Raw genomic sequence first — 24,842 nt, forward strand, 5'->3', positions numbered from 1 at the left:
TCTTTTCTATCCTCCCTTTGAATGTTTCAGCAAAATAATCCAAAATATTTAGAAAGAATAGAATATTTCAGTGGAAGGGAGTTTGCTGTTTTCTTATATTATTTTTAAATGTGGTATTTCTTCCAAGTGGCAGAAGTATGTTTACCAGTGTGTTTTCAGTTATGTGGGAATTGCCTTTTTTCCTTTTGTTTTTATTTTCTCACAAATTAGGTCCCTTAAGTAATAACTAGTTCAGAAAGAATCTGCTTCCTATCTTGAAGCATTAAGAAGCAATCTCTTCAAATCCTGACAAGCTTGTTCTGTGTTCTTTATCATGTTTTCTGGTGTTACTGGCTTAAAATACCCAAAATGTCAATAGCTATTCAGAACATACAAAGCCATTCAGTCAATTTGCTTGTACTTTGAGTTGTAGGGTAACTATCATAGCATGAGAAATGCAGTCTCCCTAGATTTTCTAGTAATGTTTGATCTTTTTTCTTTTTATTTATTTTTAGACTCTATACATAGAGAACTTTAAAAGATCATGTGAATTTTCTTAAATTTTTTCCCTTCTCACAGTTACTTCTAAATTATGGGATTTCCCCCCACTCCCTTTTAGTATTGCAAAATGAAATTAAGTTGAAAGTGGTGCAACCCATCTTGTGCTGTTGCTGCCTTCTCTGATTTTTTGTTTTGGATGCAGAGACTTTATCCTTCAGTACACACCAATTGAAAACAGAGGAAATGCTGTTCATATATCCAACTGTTCTATTACTTTTTTTTTTAAACTTGGACTGTATAGCCTGTTTTTAACAATTCAGGTTGAAAGGAGAAAGCCAGCACCCAAATTAGGCAAAATACAAAACTAACAAATACCCCAATTTGATTTTAAAACCTCCAGTGATAGGACAGTTCTCTCTCTTGCATGAGAATGCTTTGAAAACTACATGGGGTCCTCAGGTGAAATCAGCAGCCATGAACAATAGCTTCTTATCGTTTATTTTGTATTCAACCTCGCTGCATCTTAAGTGCTCTAATGCAGATCTTCTGGTACCATTGTTGGGGTAACAACAGTTTTCCATATTTGTTCCCAAGTTTTAAAGTTGTATCTGTGGAGCCATATGTTGCTGCATTGTTGGCACAGTACAGAAAGGGCCAGGCTTCTTGTTAATTTTGTTGTTGTTTTTGTTGAAAGTATTGTAATATTTTGGGGCATGATGGTGCTACCATCCTAAAGAGCTGAATATTGAAATACAAAATGTGGATGTGCTATGTCTTTACTCAAGAACCAAGAGGTGGCTGAAGCAAAATTGTCACAGGTACAGACAGCTGAAAACATCTGGTTACTTTTGGGAATGTTGGTGGGCCAGAGCAGTTTCTTCATATTCTTGGAGATACAGACACTCTCCCCAAATCAGCCTCCCACCTCTCTCCAGCAAACATTCTAGTAATGCCCAAGACGTTGTGACAGATTTTGACCCCCTTGAATGTATGAACTATACTGAAAACCAGTGGACAATATTTATTGAAAGGAGATTCTTGGACATCTCTCTGTACTTGTGCAGCCTGAGCTCCACAAGAAGAACATGGGCTCCTGTGGTTTTACATTATTTCCTCTTGTCATTCATCCAGTTTTGCTGGTTGACTTAATCTCCTTTGTAACTTGTATCTTATTATAGCACTCTGATCCTTTGAAGAGCTTTGGTTTTGGCACTGGAGAATTCTCTTGTGTAATATATGGGTTTCAACTGGCAGAGGAAGGTTAGAGTGGAAAAGGTTTAGCATGCAGCATTGTTGCAGATGAGGTCTGTTCTCTCTTCTTCTTGTTGGGCTTTGTGACAGTATTTTTGAATAGCATTTTCCACCAGAGGCAAGGTAACTACTGTCTCAGCTGTTAATACATACATATCCACACACCCTGTGTTGCTGAGGTAACAGGTTGTTTTCTCTGATCACGAAAAGTTAGAATTTATGTAGTCTAAAGTAAGAATCAAGCTGCCTGTTTAATTGTTTTTTAAGCCTTTATTTTCCCCTCATATGTACACTGCATGCTGGGTTGTGCACTGAGACTGTTCAGGGACTTCCTGCTGCTCAGTCCTATCTTAGCATTGTGGGGTGGGAGCCTTATAGAAAGCATGGGGACTAAAATTTCTGGCATGTTTTGGTCTGGCTATTATTTTTTAATGAATAAAATGTACTAACTGACTAAACTGTAGCTCAAGTAACCACTGTTGCATTTAATCATAAAAGTCTGTTTGTCTTTTCTTTCTTTTTTTTTTTCCCTTCAACTCTTTTTTTATGTAGCTGCAGATAGTAAGGATGAAGAAATCAAAGCACCTCCCAAGAGATCCTATCTGGGTATGTACTGTACAAACCCATTCTGCCTGAAGTTGTCCCCTTAACCACATATTTCATGATTTGCTACTTTTTGTGATCGTTTTGGGCAATGATTGCATGATCATTTCTATAGAGAATGTTTGCATTACCTTTTCTTGACATACTAAAACCTGGTGTCTGGTTTTTAATTTTTTTTAAATTTTTCACCTGCCCACTTTTAACTTTCATGGAAAAGAGGAAAAGCTGCTTTCAGCTCTATTTCAGAAACCAATTCTTTGAAGGCAGTTGAATTGACTACATTGTGTGTCTTCCTTACTCCTTCCCCAAGCTGGACAAACAAAACAGTGATTCATTTCTTCAGACTCAGTTGGCATTTTTTCAGCTCTAATGCTGAGGAAACTATGAAATATACAGCAGTATCTTTCAGCAGATATTTCACTTTGATATTCAGGCAAAGTGCCTGCATCCTTGTGAATATTCCTCTCTTTTTTATTATAGAGCAGCCTCAAAATTGCTATTTGGGAATTAGTAATGCCCAAGGTGAGAGCTTCCAATCTTCAGTTTCAGAGTTGGAATCTATGTTGTTTAATTTACCTAAGGAATAAGAAATATTAGGTGCAAACTAGCCTTGCAGTACTTTTTCCACTCTTTAATAGTTAGGAATGCCAGTTTTAGTCAAATAATTGTAGTTTTGTTTTAAATTAGCTGGGGTATTGCATCAGAGAAGTTATGCTGGCACGGAAGTTCCCCAAAATCAACTTTTAGTATATTTTTAACTGAACTGATTCAGAATCTTCTGTTGATACCAACTGTTCTGTTGCAGTTCTTGAGTTAGTGAAGGATCAACTCAACTGGCAATATCCAGGGCACAGAGGAACGTTACTGTGGCAAAAGGAGAGTCTCTGTATTTCTCAACACACAGTTAATCAAGCTGGAGTTAGCTCTAAGAAACTGCCCAAGAGTGGTATTAACCTGAGTGCTTTCTTGAAGCCATAAGGCCATTCCTGCTTAGGTTAAATAAGACTCTCTTTTAATGATTCATCTTCTGGATCCCCCCTTTCAGATTTAGGGGCAAAATTCATGCTTTGGGAAATTTATCAGGTTTTTTGGTCTGATACCAGTATTTTTGCAAAGCACCTTTTCCTTTTGTATTTTCAAAACATTATTTTTTCTGGATTTGGTATCAAACTGTTTCTGTTTGTCTTTAACTCTGGTTTGTGTGGTCATTCTCACTGGCTTGCAACACTAACCATTGGAATGTAATGTTTAAGCAGTTCTGTCTTCCATGTGCCTGTATTCCTGATGTCTTTTACTAGTTTCTAGCAATGCTTTATTTACAGTCTTAGAGCTATAAACAGTTGCCAGCTTCAAGTGGTTAAAATTAAACAGAAATAAGTAACTTAATGTGACCTTTTACTTGTTTCAATCATTTTTTTTTCCTTGTCTTTTTGGTTAAAAAGTCATTTGTTGGTAGTTTGATAGCTTAAAAAGATGTAGAGTAAAGCACCACACATCTTAATCCAGCTGGTCTAAGTCTGAAATATTTGGTTAATAGGTATTACTTGAGGTTTGTTTTGGAGTTGCTTAGCAAAATGGAATGAATTGAATTATCGCTAAGGAACAAGACAGCCTTACACTACTGCTCTGAACTTAAAAGACTGGGTGGGCAAGTTAGAAATATGATAATTCTCACTGCTATAAAGAAATTAGAAATGTTTTGAGCTGTTTGTGTATAATGTGCATACAAAAGTATGTGCTGGTGGTATGAAGAGTGGGGTGCACAGTGCTGTGTGTCACAGCATATGTCATACTCAATTGACATAGGGCTTAACTGAGCTGTGCCCTGCAGTGCTGTGTTTTGCTACAGCTCTGGGGAAGCTCACTTAGAGATTAGCTGAGGGGAATATTGACCATCCTTTGAGGTGCTTGTGCATTCTCATGTCCTTTAATGAGTTTTAATTAAAACTTCTGCTCAAGAAGAACATATTGTTTTTTAATTTCCTTTGAATAGTTGGGTGGTGTAAAAATTTTTTCAATGTATTTTTAGGCTTCAGAAATTATTATAGTACTTTCTTTTTCTGGTCATGTAGTAAATTACTGTAAATGAAGATGTAGTAAATTCTGTCTGTAAATTATGATCTATGAAAACTATTTAGTTACAGAGCTGTTGAACAATTAGTCAGAAAATGTACTGGGCTACCAATGAATTTTAGGTGAACTTGTTAGATAAATACAGAGGCATTTGTTTGGTGCTTCTCCTTGAATAGAACTGAAGAGCTCCCTGAGATTACTTTAGGATTTGGTTTATTGTTGGTAGTTCAAGAAACCACTTAATGCCACTGTTTTTCCACATGTTATCTGACAAAGTCTTTATCTCTGTCACATGACTCTGAAAAGTGACTTTCTGTCAGTCAGTACTGAGAGAGAGTTGAGGGTGTGGGGGAAGGTTACTGCAGTGTGAGTAACCTAAAAAAAGTTACAGTAAGGTTGGCCCCAGGGTTTTCTGATTCCATACAGAAATAAAATTATTTTCCTTTTTTTTCTTGGTGAAGGAAAGATTAAAAAGAAGTAGCTCCCGTTCTGAAGGATTAATGCTTTATTTTCTTTGTTTTCTAATTCAGATACCTAGTTCTAGCTAGTGCCTGGTAGCATGGCAATTGCTGAGACTGAGCAAGGTGCAGTTGAGTTGAAATTTGGGTTTTTGCTTGTTCCTTGTTTCATGATGAGATTTAGAACAAATGTGAATAAGTGTATTAATCTGTTTTGCTAAAATATAAATTCCATTTTGAGCCCTGTGAGTGTCGGAGACTGTTGGGGTAACAAAATCACTGAAGAAGTAACAAAACACGACCATAGTTCGTAAGAGGCTGTATTGTTTAAAGTTGTTCAGAGTGGTTTCAGTGTGTGGCAGGTGAGCCTCAACGTGGATGGGACTTGCTGGATTTTTTTTTCCTTCTAAGTAGATGGTTAAGCATTTGGAAAGACATTTCTGGGATTTCCTTCTCTGTCTGAAGATGGTTTTATCACTTGCTATATTACAGAATCCTGAACCTTGGTTTTAACTCAAAAAAACCTTCTCTGATGTGATGAGTGTGATTTCACTAAATTTTAAAATGTGAATAATAAGAATTAGTGGTAATGGAACAGCAAAAACTTAGATTAATGGAATACCTGTTGCAAAATATTTGAAACTACTGAACATTTTTTATGGGGGGAAAATGTAAAATGTATGTATAGTTAACTTTGCAGACTTATAGCTGCATAGTAATGAGGAGAAAAGAGTAATGTGAATTGAGCAGGTGCAGGCATCTGCTGCAAGTTTCCACTGGCAGTGTGATAGCCTGACTCACACTTCCACCTCTCCTTTTGTCCGTGCTCTTTAGTTAGCTCAGGGCAGCAATTGGCTTGTGTTGTTCAACAGCACCACCACAGTGTTGACATATTTGAGAACAGCACTACTGCATTACATGTGCCATGAAGGATGTAAACTTTATTTAATCAGCTCTCTGACTTCTTCTGTTCACTGTTAGGTCTGTTTGGGCATCCTGCACAGCTTGTGGACGAGCACTGTGTTTTTCCAGGGGTGCTCTGTGAGTCCAGCCCTTCTCTGTCCAGCCCTAACACCCTGAGCAGAGCTGGCGACACAGCAGAGGCACAGCTTTCCTTGCTGGTTGTGGGGAGCACCTGGGTTTCATTGGAAGTGCTTGACTTCTGCACTGTGCTGCCTGGTTGAATTCCCTGTACAGCTGGAACAATGAGAGCAGAGTTGTTGCTGAGGTGTCACCACCTCTGTCTGTGCATAACTGAACATGGAAGTGCTCTTGGAAGGATTTTGATCCCTCCTCCCCAGGATTGTATGTATCCTCATTAGACTAATTTCAGAGTGCTTTTGTTAGTATTTTGGGGAGGATGTTCAGGAGAAGGGATTGTGATGACATGTCTGTGAGAAAACAGGATGCCAAAAGGATTTTTTTTTTGCTTGTTTTGCTTTGTTTCAATTTGTGGTTTGTTCGTTTTTAAATTTTTTTTAAAAGTATTAAAAAATATTAATGGAGTTCTAGTTGTTGAAGAATTCAGGTCTACTTTGCCTGAGAAAATGGCACCTGTCTGCATTAACACTTAGGTTGTAATTCCTTATATGATGGGAACAGTTATTTCCCCATGTCTTTCTCTGCATCGATTTGTAGACCTTTTAGGAGATAAAAGAGAGTAAGAAATGGAGATTATAAACACATAGGGGCAATTTAAAATTTGTTTTAAGTAAATACTTAAATGGTAAACATTGGTGTCTTTTTAATACATAATTTTGGTTTATTTTTAGTTGATGTTGCAAAAGAGACCAACACAAGTCTGGAAAGTAATTTGTCTTTACAGATATGGGTTTGTGCTGGAGGTCTAAGATATTCAAGCATTTCAGAATAATTCAGTCCAAATAGAACCCTTGATTTTTAAAAAAATATTGTTTGCATACTGAACAGATTGAACAGAACTTTTTTTTGTATTAAACTATAGACAGAGAGGGAATAGTTTAATTTAAAAATTTGTTCCTTTATTTTCATAGGGAATTCGTCCTGAACCATTGCAAGTTCAACACTGAAATAATTTTCTTTCAGAAAACATGAGGAAAATGGGTTTGGATCAGTCTGTTTTCTGGAACCAATTTTATGTGTTTCCCAGTAGATACTCTCTTTCAGGCTTTGAAGTTCCATTCAGTGTAAATCTTTCTTCAGCCCCTTAGGCTAATGAGCCTCAAAATAAAAATTCTGTGGCCTTTTATGTCCTGTTGAAAATGTTGAAAGTGGTTCAGTAGGAGGGCATGCCTTTTTTGCAGGCTTATCTGGTATTATTCAGAAGGTATAAGAGGGAAGGATAAGTTTAAATTCTGTATTCCAGAGAGACTTTTTCCTTTCAGAAAAGACAGCTGGAAAGGGAGAAACCCAAAGAAGGATTTTTGAGCCCTCTGAGCAGCTATGATCCCTGCCTCTGGCAGTTTGCAGTTTCCTTAAGGTGAGAGATCCAGAAATACACACATCCTCTGCAGTGAGGTGGAGGCATGAGGCTGATTTGCCTTCTGCCTCCCTGAGTGCTCTGAAAGCACATTCCTGATCACAGTGGTCAGGAATGAATTTTCTTTTATTTTCCCATTTCCCTATGCTGGAGGCAGCTGGCCCATGTGGTTATCTGGAGGGTGGAGGAAGGGGAGAGGGAGAATTGCAGTAAATCCAGAGACTTAGAGATGAAGTGGCGAGGGATCCAGGTGGACAAGTCACTCTTGTACTGCATGGCATGTAGCAGGTTTAGGCCTGAGAGACAGGTGGTGGCTTTGCGTGAGAGTTAAGGTGGTCACCTTTAGAAAACCTAAGGGTATTTCTTTTTGTGGGTGTCTTGGTTTGGAAGGGAGCCTCCCGAGAAATGGGAAATGTAGCCCCCTCCCTCTGAATTGCTATAAATTTTAAATTAAGAGGCACTCGGGCAAAAATATGGGAGCAGGAATAACAGTTCTTTATTAGGGAAGAAAACAAAAAGATAAAATAAACAGTGCAGTAAACTAAAATAACACTGACAGAGTCAGAACACAACCTGACACCCTGTTGGTCAGGGTGTTGGTAGCAGTCCAATTAAATGGTGGCTGCAGTCCTCCTGGAGTGACAGGTGTGGTTCTCTTGAAGCAGGGATCCTGTAGAAAGGGTGTAGTCTTCCTCTGAAGTTGCAGTGGAAGAGGCAGCTGTTCCTCTGGGAAATGCAGTGGAGAAGCCGTGCCGGTGTTCTAGAATCTCAAGATTGGTAGGAATGTTTGGCTCCTCCCTCTGGGCAGAGCATGTCACAATGGAATGCTACAGTTCTTATCAGTCATGCAGTGATATTCAATAGCCTGTTATCAACAGATGTTTCCCCGGAGGGAGGATAGGTTGTGGAAGAGATAAGGAAAACTGCCCACTTAACAGAAGACAACTGCCATACAGATGGTGAATAGAATACAATTTGCTTGGCAATCCAGGACAGTGGGATGCGATGGAAGTGGAAGAGACTGACATTACCTGCATGACTGATAGGTAGAGTATGAGGCAATAGCTCCCAAGTCTTAAAGTAATCTTGGATGTATTGTTCCATTCATGAACTGCAGACTTATCAGTAGTTGTAGTTAGCCATAGGGAATAATCTGGTGTTGTGGGCTCACCCTGGCAGGCAGCTCTTCCCAGCAGAGCCACCCTCTCACTCCCCTGCAGTGGGTGGGAGGGGAGAGTCAGAAGGCTAGAAGTGAGAAACTCCTGGGTTGAGGTAAAGACACTTTAAAGGGTGAAGCAAAAGCTGTGAATACAGGCAAAGCAAAATAAGGATTTAATTCTCTACTTCCCATTGGCTGGCAAATGTTCAGACATTTCTAGGGAAGTAGGAATTCATCATGGGAACATGATGGGGAGACAAAATCCATCATTTCAGGCATCCTCACTTCCTCCTCCTGAGCAGGCTGCTTACACTTTCTGTGATCACTTGATCAATGTGTGAACCAGCGCAGGCAGGCTCTACTGTGATTTGATTATCTCCAGAACAGGGCAGGAATCTCAGGCATGTTTGATAGGGTGCCTCTTACCACAGGCCTATGTTACCTAAACGTAGATGCTTGAGTTGCCTCTTGAAGAAAGGTGAGGTGATGAAATGTGGTATAAATCCAAAAAACCACTGTTTTTTCTGAGCCCAAGAAATGCGAAGGACTCTTCTCTGAATTCTGCTTTCTGGTTTAGTAGTGTACCAGAGCTGTGGAGCATCTGTTACTTCATGCTAGCACATGGGTCCTACTTTTCAAGTTGAAGTCTTGTCTTAGTATGCTTCACGGTGGATTCTTACTGGGTCTGCCAGTTATCTGAAAATGGAATGACATGTGTCTGCCAGGTAAACAGTTTTTTTTGGCTGCTGACCTGGTATTTTCTTTATGTAGGTAGCATAACTCAGAGAAGAGAGATCTTATTTAGGTGGTAGCACTTAAACCTTTTTTTCTGAATTTTGGTTAGCACCAATGATGGTTGAACAGATTCCTACTGATTTTGGGTTTTGTTTTGGAACTTAGATATTTTACCTTAATTTAAGGTAAAACTAGACTTGGTAGGCAGAGAGGTAATGTCCTTTAACAGACAACTTGGGGAAAAAGTGTTTTCAGCTGTGCAAGTTCTTGTGCAGGTCTGAAATAGAAGCAATGATCTTCAAGCTCCTTTCAGTTTGGAAGCTGTTTCTTTCCCAAGTTTAACTTTTGTATCAGTTACAACAGTTAAGCAAGAAGAATAGTTGCCACTGGTGGGATGGGGAATGGAATGAACACCTACCATAGAATGTGGATGGGTGAGTTGCATTTCAGGTTATATTTTTAGTGGACAATGAAGCCAACAGTTCTAGAGTCTGTAATTTTTGGTAACTATTGATGAATTTTAGTTTCTAGACTTACTGTTTGGCAACTTTATAAAAAAATTTTTGGCTTTTGGGCTTCACTCAGAGATCAGAAGTGGCACCTTCGACAATGAAAATTTTAACTGGCCAGTAATGGTCCTCTCCCTAGTTTGTGTGTGGGAGATGGTGACTAGTGATTGTTTCATATTAGCCACACATTTTGCACCGGCAGAGTTGATGCACTGTACGAAGTATTTTGCATTCAGCAATAAATGCAGTAGCATTCCTGTGCTTTGAGAGCTGTATTGTAAAAAATACTCTTTCAAAATACTTGAGAAATTGGAACTGCCACCTGCAACTTCTTTTAGTTATTAAACTGAATCCTCTGAAGCTTTAAGCTCTGAAGGTGTTATTCTGATCTTGTGCAATGTGGACGATAACATTTTTTTCAACATTATGTTTTATTGTAGTGCATACAGTAACTTGTGGTTAAACTGGTTCTTCTTCACAGTTTAAAAATTTACCCATTTTTAATCAGCAAGGTTCAAAGTACCACTTCATAAGATGAAATGTCCTCAGTTTTTAAATTTTGAACAGATTACTGTTGAACAGAGTGGACTAGATGTCCTGCTGAGGGCTTTTCCAATCCAAACTATTGTGGGATTGTAAATAAAATATTTGTAATTTGCTCTGTCAACTGTAGTAGCTTTGTAATGTTTTGTATAATGTGTTCATTCATTTGGCTTCTGTCATTGGTGGTAATCAAACAATATACATATTCTCTATCCCTAAAACAGGGAGTTGAGAAAGTATTACCCATGTTTACTTGTCACCAGGGCAGGGAACCTGGTGGACATTGTTCTGTTTTTGCTGCTACTGCATTGTGCAATTATTATTTAGCTCCCTTTAAGTTTTCAGCTTACAGACAGTAGGGAGATTGTACAGGTTGACTATCTCTTGTGAGTTAGAGTCACTTCAGTAAGATGTTATTTTGGGGTAGAGCAGTATGTTTGGACCTCAGTCTTTTGACCCCTTCTTTGCACCAGCCTTGCTGCTGCTTTTGAATGGCTTTGACATGAAAATGTGGATAGGCTGGTGTTTTGTGAACTTCTTAATGCAGTTTACAGTGCTTGTGTTTATAGTTTAAGAGGATCTGCCAGGCTAAATAGAGCATGTGAAGGGCCCATGCCTGTTCCAAAAGCCTGCCTGCTGCAAGGAAAAAGGGGATGGACAGGCAGGCACGATTTAAGTGGATTGAAGGAGGTGTGTGCAGTGTCAGGAGCCTTTCTTGCTGTGCAGCATGAGGAGCACACTGCAGTGCTTGGGAGAGCTGGAAAGAAGCAGTGCAGCTGTTGTTCTCCCAGCCTGTCTTTATTAAAAAAAAAAAAAAGGTGAGTGGGGGGAAAAGAAAAAAGTCTTTATTTGCTACCAAGAAATTTCAATGTTACCTTAAGTTGAGGGAAAACTGTTTTTCAGTCTGGGGAGAAAAGAAGAGAGGTGGTGAAGGTTGCTCCCCAGCCTGGCATGAGCAATTATACCTAGAGGTTCCCAGGAACAAGGTTCAACACTGTGTTTGTGGAGCGTGCTGCTCGGGCTGCCTGCTCTGCCTCTGGTGCCCCTGACCAGCCATCCGGCAGGCCTGTCATCCAGCTCTGCTCTGGTGGGAAGAAGAGACTGGAAACAGGGTCTGTTGGATACTATTTATGGTGTAAGACCCGTGCCCAGTTGGTGGTGTGGTGAGGAGATAAACCTGTGAATAAAACGTGGATTTTGCTTGTGCCTCACACAATTCAGATGGAGGAAGGAGAACTCCTAGCAACATCTAGCCACATGAGGGTGCTCTGGTGTTTCCAAAACTTGTCTGCTGAGCCGCTAAACTGGAACCTCAGAGACAAGGCTGAGCTCGCTTCCAGGGCTGTGGAAAATAGTGAATAAACAAAGATGTTGAAAAAATATTTTCCTTTTTGGTGGGACCCAGAGTAATTTAATAATATCAGCAATGAAACATCTAAATGTTCAGACAGCTGGTTTGTCTGCTCACCCTTCACATCAGGGAGCATGTGTGCAGCAAAGCTGCTGCTTTGGTTTTGTAGAGGTGAGAAACTTTTGCAATTGCCTGCTTCTTGAGCTTGTCACATGCTGTTCTAAACTTGGTCACATTTTGATCTGAATGGTGAGCTTCATTCTTTAAATTTGGCTTGGAAGGGTCTTCTGAAGTTATTTGATCCAGTTCCCTGCTTGAAGTGGGTCCAGTTAGATGAAGTTGCTCAGGCCTTGTGTGGGTGAGTTGTGAGTATCTCCAGAGATGGAGATTCCACAACCTCTCTGACACCTGTGCCAATGTCTGACTGTCTTCATGATGATAAAGTTTTCCTTCCATCTAATTGGCATTTCCCTTGTACCCCGTATCTTGTTATTGCTTGTCCTGTCTCCAAGTGCCTTCAAGAAGAGCCTGCCTCCATGATCCACTTCCCCCTCAGCTGTAGGCAGCAAGAACCCTTCTCTTAAAGCTGAATGGATCCTATTAGCCTCTTCATGTACACTGTATATCTGAGCCCTTTAATCATCTTGGTGGCCCACCACTGGGCTCATTTATAGAATCATAAAATTATTTAGGTTGGAAAAGACCCTTAAGATCACCAAATCCAGCTGTTAACCCAGCGCTGCCAAACCCACCACCAAACCGTGTCCCTAATCACCACAGCTAATCTTTTAAATTCCTTCACATGTGGTCACTCAGCCGCTACCCTGAGCAGCAAGTTCCAGTGATTGACAATCCTTTCTGTGAAGTTTTTTTTCCTAATATAGAATCCAAACCTCCTGTGATCCAACCTAAGTCCATTTTTGCTCATCCTATTGCTTGTTACTTTGGAAAAGAGGCTGACTCCTACGTGGCCACAGCCTCCTTTCAGGCAGTTGTAGAGAGTGAGAAGGTCTCCCCTGAGCACTCCCAACTCCCTCAGCTGCTCCTCATCAGACTTGTGTTCCAGGCCTTCCCCAGCTCCATTGCCCTTCTCTGGACACACTCCAGCACTTCAATATCTTTCTTGTAGTGTGGGGCCCTGAACTGGACACAGGACTTGAGATGTGGCCTCAGCAGTGCCAAGTACAGAGGGACAATCACTGCCCTGCTCCTGCTGGCCACACTATTGCTGATGCAGGCCAGGGTCATTGGCCTTCTTGGCTACCTGAGTATATGTTGGCTTGTGTTCAGCCAACTGACAGCTGGCAGGCACCCCCCCAGGGTCCTTTTCCACCAGGCAGCTTTCCAGTTGCTCTGTCCCAGCCTGTAGCTCTGCATGGGGTTCTTGTGACTGAAGGTGCTTGGTCTTTTGACTGTCATACACTTGGCTTCAGCTTATTGATCCAGCCTGTCCAGATCCTTCTGCAGAGCCTTCCTACCCTCCAGCACGTCAGCACTCCCACCCAACCTAGTGTCATCTGTGAAATTGCTAAGAGCACACTCCAGTAGGCCAGCATCTTTCTTGTACTTGGAAGCCCTGAATGCATTGCTCCAGATAATGTGTCTTGTGGGCATTGAGTAGAGAGGAATAAACACATCCATCCATCTGCTTGCCATACATTTGCCCAACTACATTTTCCTGGAAGGTGATTGAGTGCCTTTACTATAGGTGTACACTTTGACTTGTGCTCAAATTGCCTGCCATGCTACCCTCTGCTATTCTGTGAAGCTGTTCTCTAGTGAGTCAGCTCTCTGCACCAGTACTGTGTGGTTACTCCTTCCCAGCCTCACAGTAACCTGAACTTCATTCCTCAGACTAAGATCCCTTTGAATAGCAGTGCTGTATTCAGTTCATAGAATCATGCAGTATCTTGGGTTGGACGGGATCCACAAGGATCACTGAAGTCCAACTCCTGGCCCTGTAGAGGACAGCCCCAAAAATCACACTGTGACCCTGAGGGTGTTATCCAGACACTTCTTATACTCTGTCAGGCTTGGGGCTGTGACTGCTTTTCAGAGGAGCCCAACCACCTTTTGGATGAAGAACCTTTTCCTAATATCAAAACTAAACCTCCCCTGACACAACTTCATGCTGTTTCCTGAGGTCCTAACACTGGTCAACCAAAAGAAGAGATTGGCATCTTCCCTTCTGCTTCACATTGGGATGAAGTTGTTTATTGCTTACTCTCCCTAATTTGGTATTCACAAACTCACCATCATCCAGGTTGTTAATGACAGATATTAAAGAGCATTGGCCCTAATATTAATCACTGTGGGCTGCCTTGTAACTGGTTGTAAATTGTATGTTTTTCCTTTGAGAGATGAAAATCTCTTAGCCTGATGATCTAGCCAATTTTCTGCCTTTTTTATTGTCCACTAACAAATCAGTAATTCGTTAATAAAGATACTACAGGAGACTCTCAGCAGCTTTGTTAAAGGCACTGTAAATAACACCTACTGCTCTCCTCTTGCTCTTAAAACCATGAATTCATAGACTCTTAAGGGGTAGGAATGGACCTCAAAGACCATCTAGTCCCAGTCCTGCTGGCATGGGCAGGATGTCTCCCACTAGACCAGGTTGCTCAAGGCCTTATCCAGCCTGGCCTTGAACACTTGCCAGGCATCCGCTGTCTGCCTGGGCAACCTGTTTCATGTCTCACCACCTTCACAGTAAAAAATTTCTTCCTAATATCTAACCTAAATTTCCCCTCTTTCAATTTGTACCCATTACTCCTTGTCCTATCACTGCAGCTGCTGAGCAGTCCCTCTCCAGTTCCTGGTAGGCTCCCTTCAGATACTGCAAGGTTGCTGTCTTAAAGGTCAGGTTGGTCAGTTGCAGTTCATGCTTGGTAAAGCCATGCAGGCTGTCCTGGCTACTTCCTTATCCTTCCTGTGTTTTGGAGTGACTTCCATGAGGACTTCTTCCATAACCATCCCAGGGATGAGGTTATCCTGATTGGCCTGTAGTTCCCTGGTCTCCTCCTTGCAGATAGGTGTGATTTTTTTTTACCTTTCCTTCCCCCTTTCCCCTGTAATAGAAAATCTCTCCCAGTACCATGATCTTTCAGAGATGATGGACTAGCCTTTCAAAGACATAAGCCTGCACCCTCAACACCCCCGCGTGCATCCTATCTGTGTCACTTGAAAATTTATGTACAAACTCCTGCTTTCCTGTTCCTGGCTACTGCTGCACTCCCTCATCTTTGCTAGCAGGGCTGAGGAGCTGTAGGGGGCAGACCTCACCAGTGAAAGCGCATTAAAGCACTATTAATGCAAGAAGGCAAGAGGTGATTTTAGAGCCATGGTGACAATTAGTTATCTGGCTTTCACGGTGATGTCCTGCTTTGCTGCCTGCCAGCTCTCTTTCTGTAAGCAAAAAAGTGAGAAGAGAAATGTTGATTTTCTAGATGATGGCCAAGTTGCCAGTTCAGTGCAAAAGATATAAGAAATTTTTAAAGTGTGACTCAACTCCCCACAGACTTCAGAATAACTTTCAGGCTGAGGGGCTTTTAATTGTTAGTACAAATACATTGATAGCTTGCTTTTTTAGTTTCCTAAGTAGTTTATAGCACTGGCTGGCATGATGTGTGCTTAAAGAAGCACTGTTGCCCAGTGCTGCCTGCTCAGACATAATAGATTGTCTAGACAGCTTGCTAGGGAGAAAACCTCTGGTTGCAGCACATTTTTACGTTTCTAGAACATCCAGATTTTGTAGATTTCATGAGGTTTTAAAGAACCTTATCTTTGCATTTAGGTAAGTGGTATGGAATCAACAATTCTACAAATGAGCCTGTCATCAGAGTCAACATCTGCCAATATTAAAGTTCTGTCATGTACAGGGGATGGGGCATAGCTTGCACTCACTTTCTGCTGCTGACTCTCTAACCATACTCCCTTGGAAAGGCAGATGTTGTCACTTGGGAAAGCTCATTTGATATGTTAGGGCCTTCTGTTGGAAATGAGCCTGCTGAGATAACCGTACCCGCTGCTGTATGCAGTGGGAGGAATGGACAATGAGGTGACCTGAAGTGCTGGGCAGAGTGGCAGCACCCACTTGGTTCCAGTTAAAATGCTGCATGGGGCAGGTATAATACTGGATGTCTAAGCTGCCATAATGTGCTGTATGAACTGTATGTGGAGGTAATGCTAAAGGTACAGTGTGATTGTTGTGCACAGCCTGATGGATTTTTTCACTTCATTTTATGTCCTATATATTTTGTTATCTATATTTAATCATTTAAAAATCACTGAGAATATGAAGTTCCTAGTTTCTAGTAAGCTAGAAATAGGGAATATATATAAATAAATCAATGCTTCTGAAGCTCTTATAAATAATGCCATTTTAACAAGGCATTTCCTGATGCTGGAGATTGAAAGGCACTTATCACTGAAACATCAGTGCTTTGCCATTTTCATTGCTGTATGAACAGAAATCAAAATAAACCCTTTTCTGTTGTGACACAAGTGTCATGCTTTTAGCCTGTAATGCAGTACACTGACCATCCTGGACTGAAAATAATATGTGATAACTTTATTTTCTGAAAAGATTCCCATTTTCTCTCCACTGCACACTCCCACTTTGCAAGCAGTGATGCACCAAATGTTCATTGGAAAAGGATTTTCAAACCTTAGGAGGACATTTCAAGTGAGAGAGAAGAGAGATCTTAGACACTCTCCCTTTTCTGTTTGCTTTTAAGAGATGACATTGGAAATCCTACTTTGTGTCCTATCTCTGAAGCAGGAAAATGAAGCAGTAGAACCTAAGTACTCTATATTCCATGTGAATGCTGAGAAAGGATGAATTAGGGCAGGGGGCTTAGGTGCTCCTGCTTTCCTGTGTGTTCTTGATCCCCTGTTGCCACCACAAGAAAGTGCATGCAGTTTAGCCCTCATTGCCCATTTAGTTTGTGTCTGTCTCTGCCCCTGAATGTTTTTAGCCCTGTGAAGACTGGAGCTGAACACTCCAGTTATACAGGCTGCAAAGCAGTATCATGGCACTTGCATGGGATACAAGAGACTGAGGTGGAGGCTCCTGCTTGCACGGATAACTCTTGAGTTTATTAGTGAACAAAGTGGCTCTGATTGTTTCTTGGTAAGCCAGGCTGCAGGCAGGGGAGAGAAAACCTTCAATGGGAGCCTGAAGCCTGCATCCTAACCTTTTTGGCTGTTTAGGTACTGCTGGTTTCCCATCTTTTAATGTTAGTGTGATTTTTTCCTGACTTGAGATGGAGAAACACCTGAAATCTCAGTGTTTTCCATAGCAGAAAAAGGCATCCATGACTTGCTGAGTGGCCTGCAGAAGCTGAAGGCAAGCCAGTCTCTCTCCCATGAATTGCAAAGGGCCTGAATCTGAGGGTTGGACTCAAGATCTCAAGTCTGATGAGATGAATGCTGCCTTCTGTGGTGCTGAGATCAGCACTGTGTCAGGGAAAGCTGCCTGCCTCGTGAAGTTTTACTTACTGATTTTCTTTGGTGATAGTAAGTTCACAGTTGGCTTTGTCTAGTTTTATATTTGGAATGATTTTTTATGAACCAGGGTATGTTGAAGAGCAAACACCAAACCAAACACCCTTCTGGTGTGGATGCCAAGTTGTCACTTCTGCTGTTTGGCAGTTAATAGATGCCCAAAGAATGGAATGCTCAAGAGAAGAAACTTGTTTACAAATTATTTGTTGGTTCTGTTGCTGTGTGTTGGGGAGGTGGGCATTGTTATGGGAAGTGGTGCAGACCTTGGCATTAAGTGTGAAGCTGTTTGATGGGAGTGCTGCATTGGAGCAGATTTGGCCTATGTATCAACTATGCTTATCTGCACTGAGATGTGACTGTCAACTTTCTGAAATAGGCAGTACATCATCTTTGCCCTGCCTTCCAGCTTGATACTTTTTACTGCTGCATGCACCTGATACAGATTATTTCAGGTTGCATTAGATATTGGGGCAAATTATTTAGACATTTAGAGGTGTGATAGCACAGTGTAGAGCAGTGCTGGCTTATAGCCACATTCCAGATGGCAGCCAGGACTGCTGGGGAGTTGTACAGGACATTGTGTCAAGGAACAGGCAGAATTAAGGTGGAAGGATTACTTTGTAGGTCATAGCAATTCCTGAATTCACTTCAGAGTCGTGTCCCACCAACTATTGCTCCTGTTTCAAGGCCCAAACCATCTCCTTTTCACTTCCAAGCATTCTGCTTCATTAAAGCTGATGAGGAAAGTATGTTTTTTTCTCTTACTGCAAAGAAAAGTTAGTATTGGAGCTACTTTGCAAATAATAATTTAAATTACCAAGCAAGAAATATGGTAATAAAATAAATTATTTTGTGTATTTACTAAAGAAAGTTTGGTTCATGTGGCGATATGTGTAAATAGAATAACTATATTTTAGTAATGATCTATTTAAATTACATTTCTTTTCATCTTAAAAATTAATTAAATGGTCAAATATTGCATTACTTTTACTTGTAACTTATAGCAAGCTCCTTGGTTTGAAAATTGCTTTAAAATAGAAGTGCAAAATGGCTTAATTTAAATTATAAAAAGGTAAATGAACTGCAGTGTTTGTTCTGGAGGTTCATTTTTTGGAAATGTCTCTTTTTAAAAAACAAATGAAGTGGATATTATTTTCAGATAGATTTTTAGTAAAATTAATTTACTCTTTCTTTCTCATTCTTTTATACTCTCAGTTGCTATTCAAAGACACAAGAACAAAGCAGATGTTAGCTCCAATCAGTTTCTTGTTGTGAGAATAAATAAGATTTTTTACTAAGCAAAACTTAAAAAGTATAAAAATTGTTCTTGCAGAAGCAGATAAAGCCTTCTAAGCTCTGGCTCCAGTGCCAGATGTAGTATTTGACTCACTAAAGCTAGTGGTGATTTAAGTGATATTAATAGGCTGGCAGATATAGACCTCATCAGAAGGTTACATAATCACATTTCAAAATTTGGTTTTGTTTTGTGCTTCAGAGCAAATGTTTTTAGCTTCAAAATGTTATAACTAAGAGAATGGTATGCAGTCTCTGTCTGTAGGAGGAGGTGACATAACACTGAGTGAGGTTGGGAGGAAAGGCTGTAACTTAGCTCTTTGTGAGAAGCTGCTTCCTGTATGGTCTCAAATCAGCAGCAGAAAAAGTGGTTTTTTTAGAGAATTGTGAATTTATGGTGAGGGGCAGGGTGTACACAGCCTCCCTCCTAACACTTGGATTACTAGTAAACAGCATATTTCCCTCCATGTGGGAAGGAAACAACTGAGGCAACTATAGGAGGGAGCAACTATACCACCGTTATTCCTGAAGTTATGAAGGTCTCCTTTCAGATGCATTTATTATGTGCCCTACTTTCTCTTTGCTCTGCTCTGTGATCAGTATGCATTACATCTCTGCATCAGGATCCTATGTCCCCTCCAATGGGTGGGGGAAAGATTCCAAATCCCAGAATTCAGTTCTGACAGATTTATTTTTACTTGCATTGTACATTTACAAAAAAGGGTCTTGTTCATCCTGACCAATTCCATGGAGAAGTAGAAATCTGTGAAAGGAAGACAGATCCTAAGTATTTCATGGAAACATTTTTTATTTTTGAAAGCTGCTTAAAGCTGTCTTTTTACTATTACCCATTGCAACTCAGAGGTCTGAAGAGAATTTTGGAGATGGAACATTTTAAATATTCAGAACATCTCTGTTTCTTTGAGTAAGATATGAGTGTCAAGATTTTTTTCCCATCAAAATCAGGACCAATGCTGCTGTTTCTAAAATACGTAGGCTGCTTTGGTGTTACACACACACTTCAGTAGCCCGTGCAAGTTTGCTGTGTTTTTTGTGTATGCATGTGTGCATAGCTAAGCTTTAAAACCTGACATTTATCTCCATGATAATAAAAATTATGCCATCCTCTCCTTTCTTAAAGTGGCTTTTTAGTAGGTTGCTTTGGAAGTGTCACAAACTTCAGTTGTTTGGAGGTAAATTTTTTCCCCATCTTACCTCAAGTTTGTATGGCCTTTGAAAAAAAACAGTTGCTGGTCTTAACATTCTATGCTTCCTGTCACCCCCATTTTTTTTGTCTATTTATACCATCACAAACTTGCAGTGACTCCTTGCTTATGTCACTGTTTTCCACTGCTGTCCTTTCTTGTCTTTGCGCCCCTTGGAATGTAAAAGTCAGGAGCAGTTATTTTAAGAAAATATCTTTAAAATCCTTAGATTTTTTTACTGTGTCTTCAGAGACGACGCTATTTACTCCCTGATGCCTTTCCTCATGCCCTGTTGAGAGTAGGTTGTAGTAATTGCACTTAGGGAAAAGAGCAAACTTAATATGGAAATGGCTTAAAATAGTCTTGTACACAAGTACCTAGTTTAATTTTTGTGTACAGTAGATGTTAAAGAACAGATCAGCCCTGAAAGAAATTCACTCTTTCTTCACAGCAGAACTCAGAAATGTAATGAGGATTTTGTGGATAGGATTGTTGTTTGCAGCTCATTGTTTATGGTTCATCTGTCATCATTCTCCACATCCCCGGCACTCCTGACTACACAATGTGAAAGGGACAATAGCAGTGGAGGGCAAATCCCAGAATCACTTGGCCAGGGATAAAAGGATGGTGCCCTGTGGTGGCAAAGTCATCTCTCTGGTGAACACTTCCAGTGCACTCTCTTCTGCCTATTTTGGTTTGAAGGTCTTTTGTTGTCCTTTTAAAAAGTAAAAATATTTGTAAAAGGGGATAATAGCCAAAGTCTTTTGACTCTAGCAATGGCTTGGTGCCAGGATGCTTAGCAGCAATGCTGAAGATAATCTTGATCCTCTTTTTTCCCCCACTCATTCTTGCCCCCTCACTTGTACTGACAGAACAGTTTGTGGGATTATGTTTTGAACCAAATAAGTGAACCAATCTTGCTTAAAATGCAGGCTTGTTCTTTTCTTCTGTGTGTAAAATCTTAAAAAAAGGAAGTAAAAAGTGCACATTTTGTGGCTTCAGTGGGAAATGCTTCAGGGAACTAAACTGAACTGTTAGATATTGAGGGGGATAAGAAGAGCTTAAACTTCTGCTGGGAAATGGGAACAATTTGTGAATGCACACCTATGTCACCACCTAACTCTTCATTACAGAGCCACTTACTTAAATCAACTACCTTTTGATCTATGTCTTGAAGGATTTTTAGCTTCGGAGCATTGAACTGCAAGCACAAGGTGTTCAGAAAATGCACCTTACATAAAAAGGTGTTTGGAAGTGCACCTTATATAAAAAAACGCTGCTCTTGCAAAAACAAGGATTTATCTCTGGTCAAACTAAACAGCTGGGAAGTTGAAGGGGAATTTGTGTTTCAGAGAAGCTCTGTCTTGCTTGGTTCCTCCAGTTACAAGTGCTGTAATCAGTAATGCAGCCTGCAGGCACTCCTCAAGTGAAACTCTCTACTGGTCTCCTGTCCTGTAAATTCTTCCTGATAATGCAGTGGAAATTCCTGCTGTTTGGTGCCTGTATACAGTAATTTAGATTTGTGCAGACTTGTAACCAGGATGAGCTTTAGTTTAGTGGTTGTGAGGGGACACTGAAGGCACGGAGGTTCTGGAAAACCTGCTTCCAGAAATCCTTTTATTCCCTTTTCCCTAGAAAGTTACATGGAGATTGGAATTACTGCCAACTTTATCTACCTATATATATTTTTTTTTTTAATAGCAGATGAATTTCCATAGCCACTTTTTCACTTAAATGATGTTCATTGTAGTAAATGAGAAGTTGTAAGTTGAAATTTTTTTGCTACTGCTGGCCTGAAATTCGTGAATTGATTGTTGGGGATAAAGGTCGTCACCAGTGAATGGTCATGTCTTCACAAACACAGATACATAAATTATTTTAATGAATTTGGTCAAAATTGGTCAGAATGTAGGAGATGCTTCCAGACCTGGATGGGTAATAGCTTCACGATCTGCTGCCATAGGACATGGAAAAAACTTAAATGGAAGGTCCTTAATTCAAATCAGAGACATTAAAAGTTTAAACTGGTTTCTCAGATCTCATCTGTATGTTTGCCTCTCTCTTCATCCTCCCTCAGATTTCCCAAAGTCTTTCTTTTTATTCCAACATAGAACAAAAATTGAGAAATACAAGGTTTTTTTTAGTATGGGATTCTTTTTAACCAGCCTACCCTATTATTATTATTAACTATAATAGATATTTGGAAGGAAGCTCTATGAAACGGAGCAGTCTGTGCCATCATTTTGAGATATTAGCATCTTTGTAATGCTGTTTGGATAATTAAAGAAAACTTGTCTGACATTTTCATATGTGTAGCAAGGACTGGGCAGAGGAGAGAGGCAAGTGAAAAGAAGAGGTGAAAGCTTTCTACAATTTCCTCCATGCCTGTGATAACTTTAAAGTATTCAACTATCAATACTAAAATGGGTTATTCGGAGGTTTACTGAGGTAATGGCCAAGAGATGTTTAGCAGGCCACATTGTTTTAGCAAACAAGGCAGTGGCACAGGGCATTCTTCTGTTTAGACTCTAAATTACTAGGGCCAGTTTGGGGGCTAGAATTTGTTTTTGCTGGTGGTGAGTTACCTAGGAAACAAGGATTAAACTTGCCCCCAAAAATCCTAAATGAGGAGATGAGTTTGTATTCTCATGAAGAGTGTTTAGCTTTGTGTCATGAACATACTTACACATGCATTTATGAATGTGTAGCCATTTGACTTCGGTGTCTGAAAAAAATCACAAATGCCTTCTTTTTGTGGTGTCTTCACAACAGAGGAGGTAGGGTCTCAGGCAAGTCAAGCTCAGGCAAGGCTGAAAAAGAGGGATCACTTATCAGCTTTTTTCTCAGAGATCTGCAGTTCAAAAGGTAGTAAAGTCTTACCTGGCAGTTAGTTACTTCCAGAGTTTCTGGGAGTAACTTGCTGCATTATACATGCAACCTGGCATTGTAATCTCTGGCACAGTGGAATTTGAGTCAAACTGAATCTGGTCTAATGCACAGCTTGGTTTTGTAATGTTTAGAAGAACTTTTATTCATTTCTTTAATTACAGTCTTTAAATGAGAAAGGGCATATTGTTTCTAATATTATAGTAGTCTTGATATCTTCTGAGACTTAAGCTGCAAGGAGTAAGTTTCAGTAATATTAAAAATAAATTAAACTGTTTTCATATCGAGTTTATAGCTCCCAACTACAAGAATTTTAGAGTCAAGGCTGCCTGCACTGCAATGCTTAACTTACTGCATTTTAGTCTTTTTTGGAGGCCTTTGTATATTGCCTGCTAGGCAATAACTATGCAGATGATAGTGTAAAATATTGTTAAAATTATTGTAGAAATAGAAACTTGGTACTACATGTTCTTCTTGCTGTGACATTCTCATCATCCCTGCTTATCTTGCTGTCAGAAAAAGAAGTCTCTTTCTATAGATAGCATAGAAAGGCGTATCTGGCCCAAAGAAGAGTGAGCTTATCTCTTATCTGCTGCCTCCATTGCTGGCACGGTTGGGAGCAGAGACCTGACTTCACAGCTCTGCCTTGAGGGTGAAGGGTTGGGGCACTTCTTTAGTTTGACTTGCTCTGGGGTTTTTGATGCTCCTGGTGTAGGAGGTGGGCAGGATTGGGAGTATTTGTAGTGAAGGCAGCGGCTGGCCAGAGTCATCAGAACTCTGCTGTGGCATTCCCTGGGCTTTCCATTTCACTGCCACTCCTGCAACTTTAGAGGAGGATTTCCTCCTGGGGTCCGTGCTCCTTCTGAGTCACATGCTTCTAGAGCTGTTCATGCTGCTTTCACACCACCTTTCAAATACAGAGCTTATTTCTTTAGCACTGAATCCTTTGGGCCACAGCTGTCTTATTCCCATGACCTGCCTAGTTATTAGGCTGTTTTTCTTCGTTGGTCATAATTGCCACTTTTGCCTGCTGTTGAGACTATCTCATGAATGCAGTGACTAGGAAGAACAGTCAGTACATTGGAATAGAAAGGAGAGACTTCTATACTGAACAGGCATGTGTAGCAGTAACACAGTAGGGAGTTGCAGTAGTGATGCTACTGAGGAAGCAAGTCTTTACAGGGGGAATATAGTGCTGTAAGTACCTTGATTTAGATATACATAGCCTTAAGTAGCAATATTGGCATGTGTGTGGTGGTGGTTGTTGTCTTTTATTCTTCTCCTAATCTTACTGGCCTGCTAGCACACCAGGAGTAGAGACCCAGTGCTTTCTCTCAGCTGGACTTGGAAAGCAAAGAATTTGGTTAGTGTATGTTGCACAAGGTACAGTGGTGGGGGGGATTGAATGTGTACCTGCTGCAAGATTGCCTCAAAAGCATCTTCCATCTGGAGAAACCCAAGAAATGTTCCTGCTTTGGAAGAGAAGTCCGGAGTACTCTTCTGCACGCTTTTTGTTGGAGGGATTGGGGTAGGAGTTTGCTTCTAGCTGCCCCCAGGTTGGTTACACTCATTCTGCAGTGATGTTCAGAGATGGCTGAGCTGAGCTGTACTGCTTCATGAGGATTTTCCAGCTCAGCTGGCATTCACCAGCAATTTCTGAGCCCAACAGCTGGAACCTTCTTCAGATACCATACTTGCTAAAACTTCCTCTGTATTAGAACAAAAATTCTTTCTTCTCCCCTGCTTGCTTTTATAATTTTGCTTTCTTTTTTATGCTTATATATCAGCAGTGCTGTGAGGAAGAGGCATGTACGTGTATGTACGCAGACATATTTAGGTTTAAACACACAAAATGTTGGCAGGGCTGGTATCAGTGCAGCACAACTAATGTAAACAATTCTGCATCCTTTTGTAAGACAGTGGAAATTCTCAAGGATGAGGTAAAGGTCAACCTAATTTTGTGGGTTTATGTAGCTGCATTTTTCTCTAATTTTTTTTTTCTTCACTGTGAGACTCCCATAAATTGAAGCTGTGTACAAAGCAAATTATACTGCAGATAGCACAGCAAAGGCTGTCAGCTGCACAGAAGGTGCCCAGTGTATGGATATTTTGATTTAGCTTTTCATTCCTATTGTCATTTGTGTTGTTAGCAGCAGTGGCAAAACTTTCAGAATAAATTGTAACTTTTAAATTGCTGCTCTTTAAGGGTCACAAAATAGTCAAGATAGGTGTTATTGCTAATTATCTCCAGTGAGGACCACTGTGCTAAGTGGTATTCAAAGGTTCCCTTAAACTGAAGGCTGTAAAATCAGGGAAATACCACATTAATGGGA

General features: G+C 40.4%; 1 protein-coding gene across 2 annotated transcripts in view; it reads left to right on the forward strand.

Moving 5' to 3' along the window:
• The window catches only part of SLC66A2 (solute carrier family 66 member 2), a 66,429-nt gene that overhangs the window by 11,679 nt on the left and 29,908 nt on the right, over positions 1-24,842 (forward strand). The window contains exon 4 of one of the 2 annotated variants that reach the window (XM_036406187.2): positions 2,284-2,337. The exons of the other annotated variant lie outside the window; for it this stretch is intronic. Coding sequence (XP_036262080.1) covers positions 2,284-2,337 — 54 coding nt within the window. The remainder of the gene's footprint in view (positions 1-2,283; positions 2,338-24,842) is intronic. 2 annotated transcript variants of the gene reach the window in all.

Source organism: Molothrus ater, chromosome 1, assembly GCF_012460135.2.
Source record: "Molothrus ater isolate BHLD 08-10-18 breed brown headed cowbird chromosome 1, BPBGC_Mater_1.1, whole genome shotgun sequence".
Taxonomy (NCBI): Eukaryota; Metazoa; Chordata; class Aves; order Passeriformes; family Icteridae; genus Molothrus; species Molothrus ater.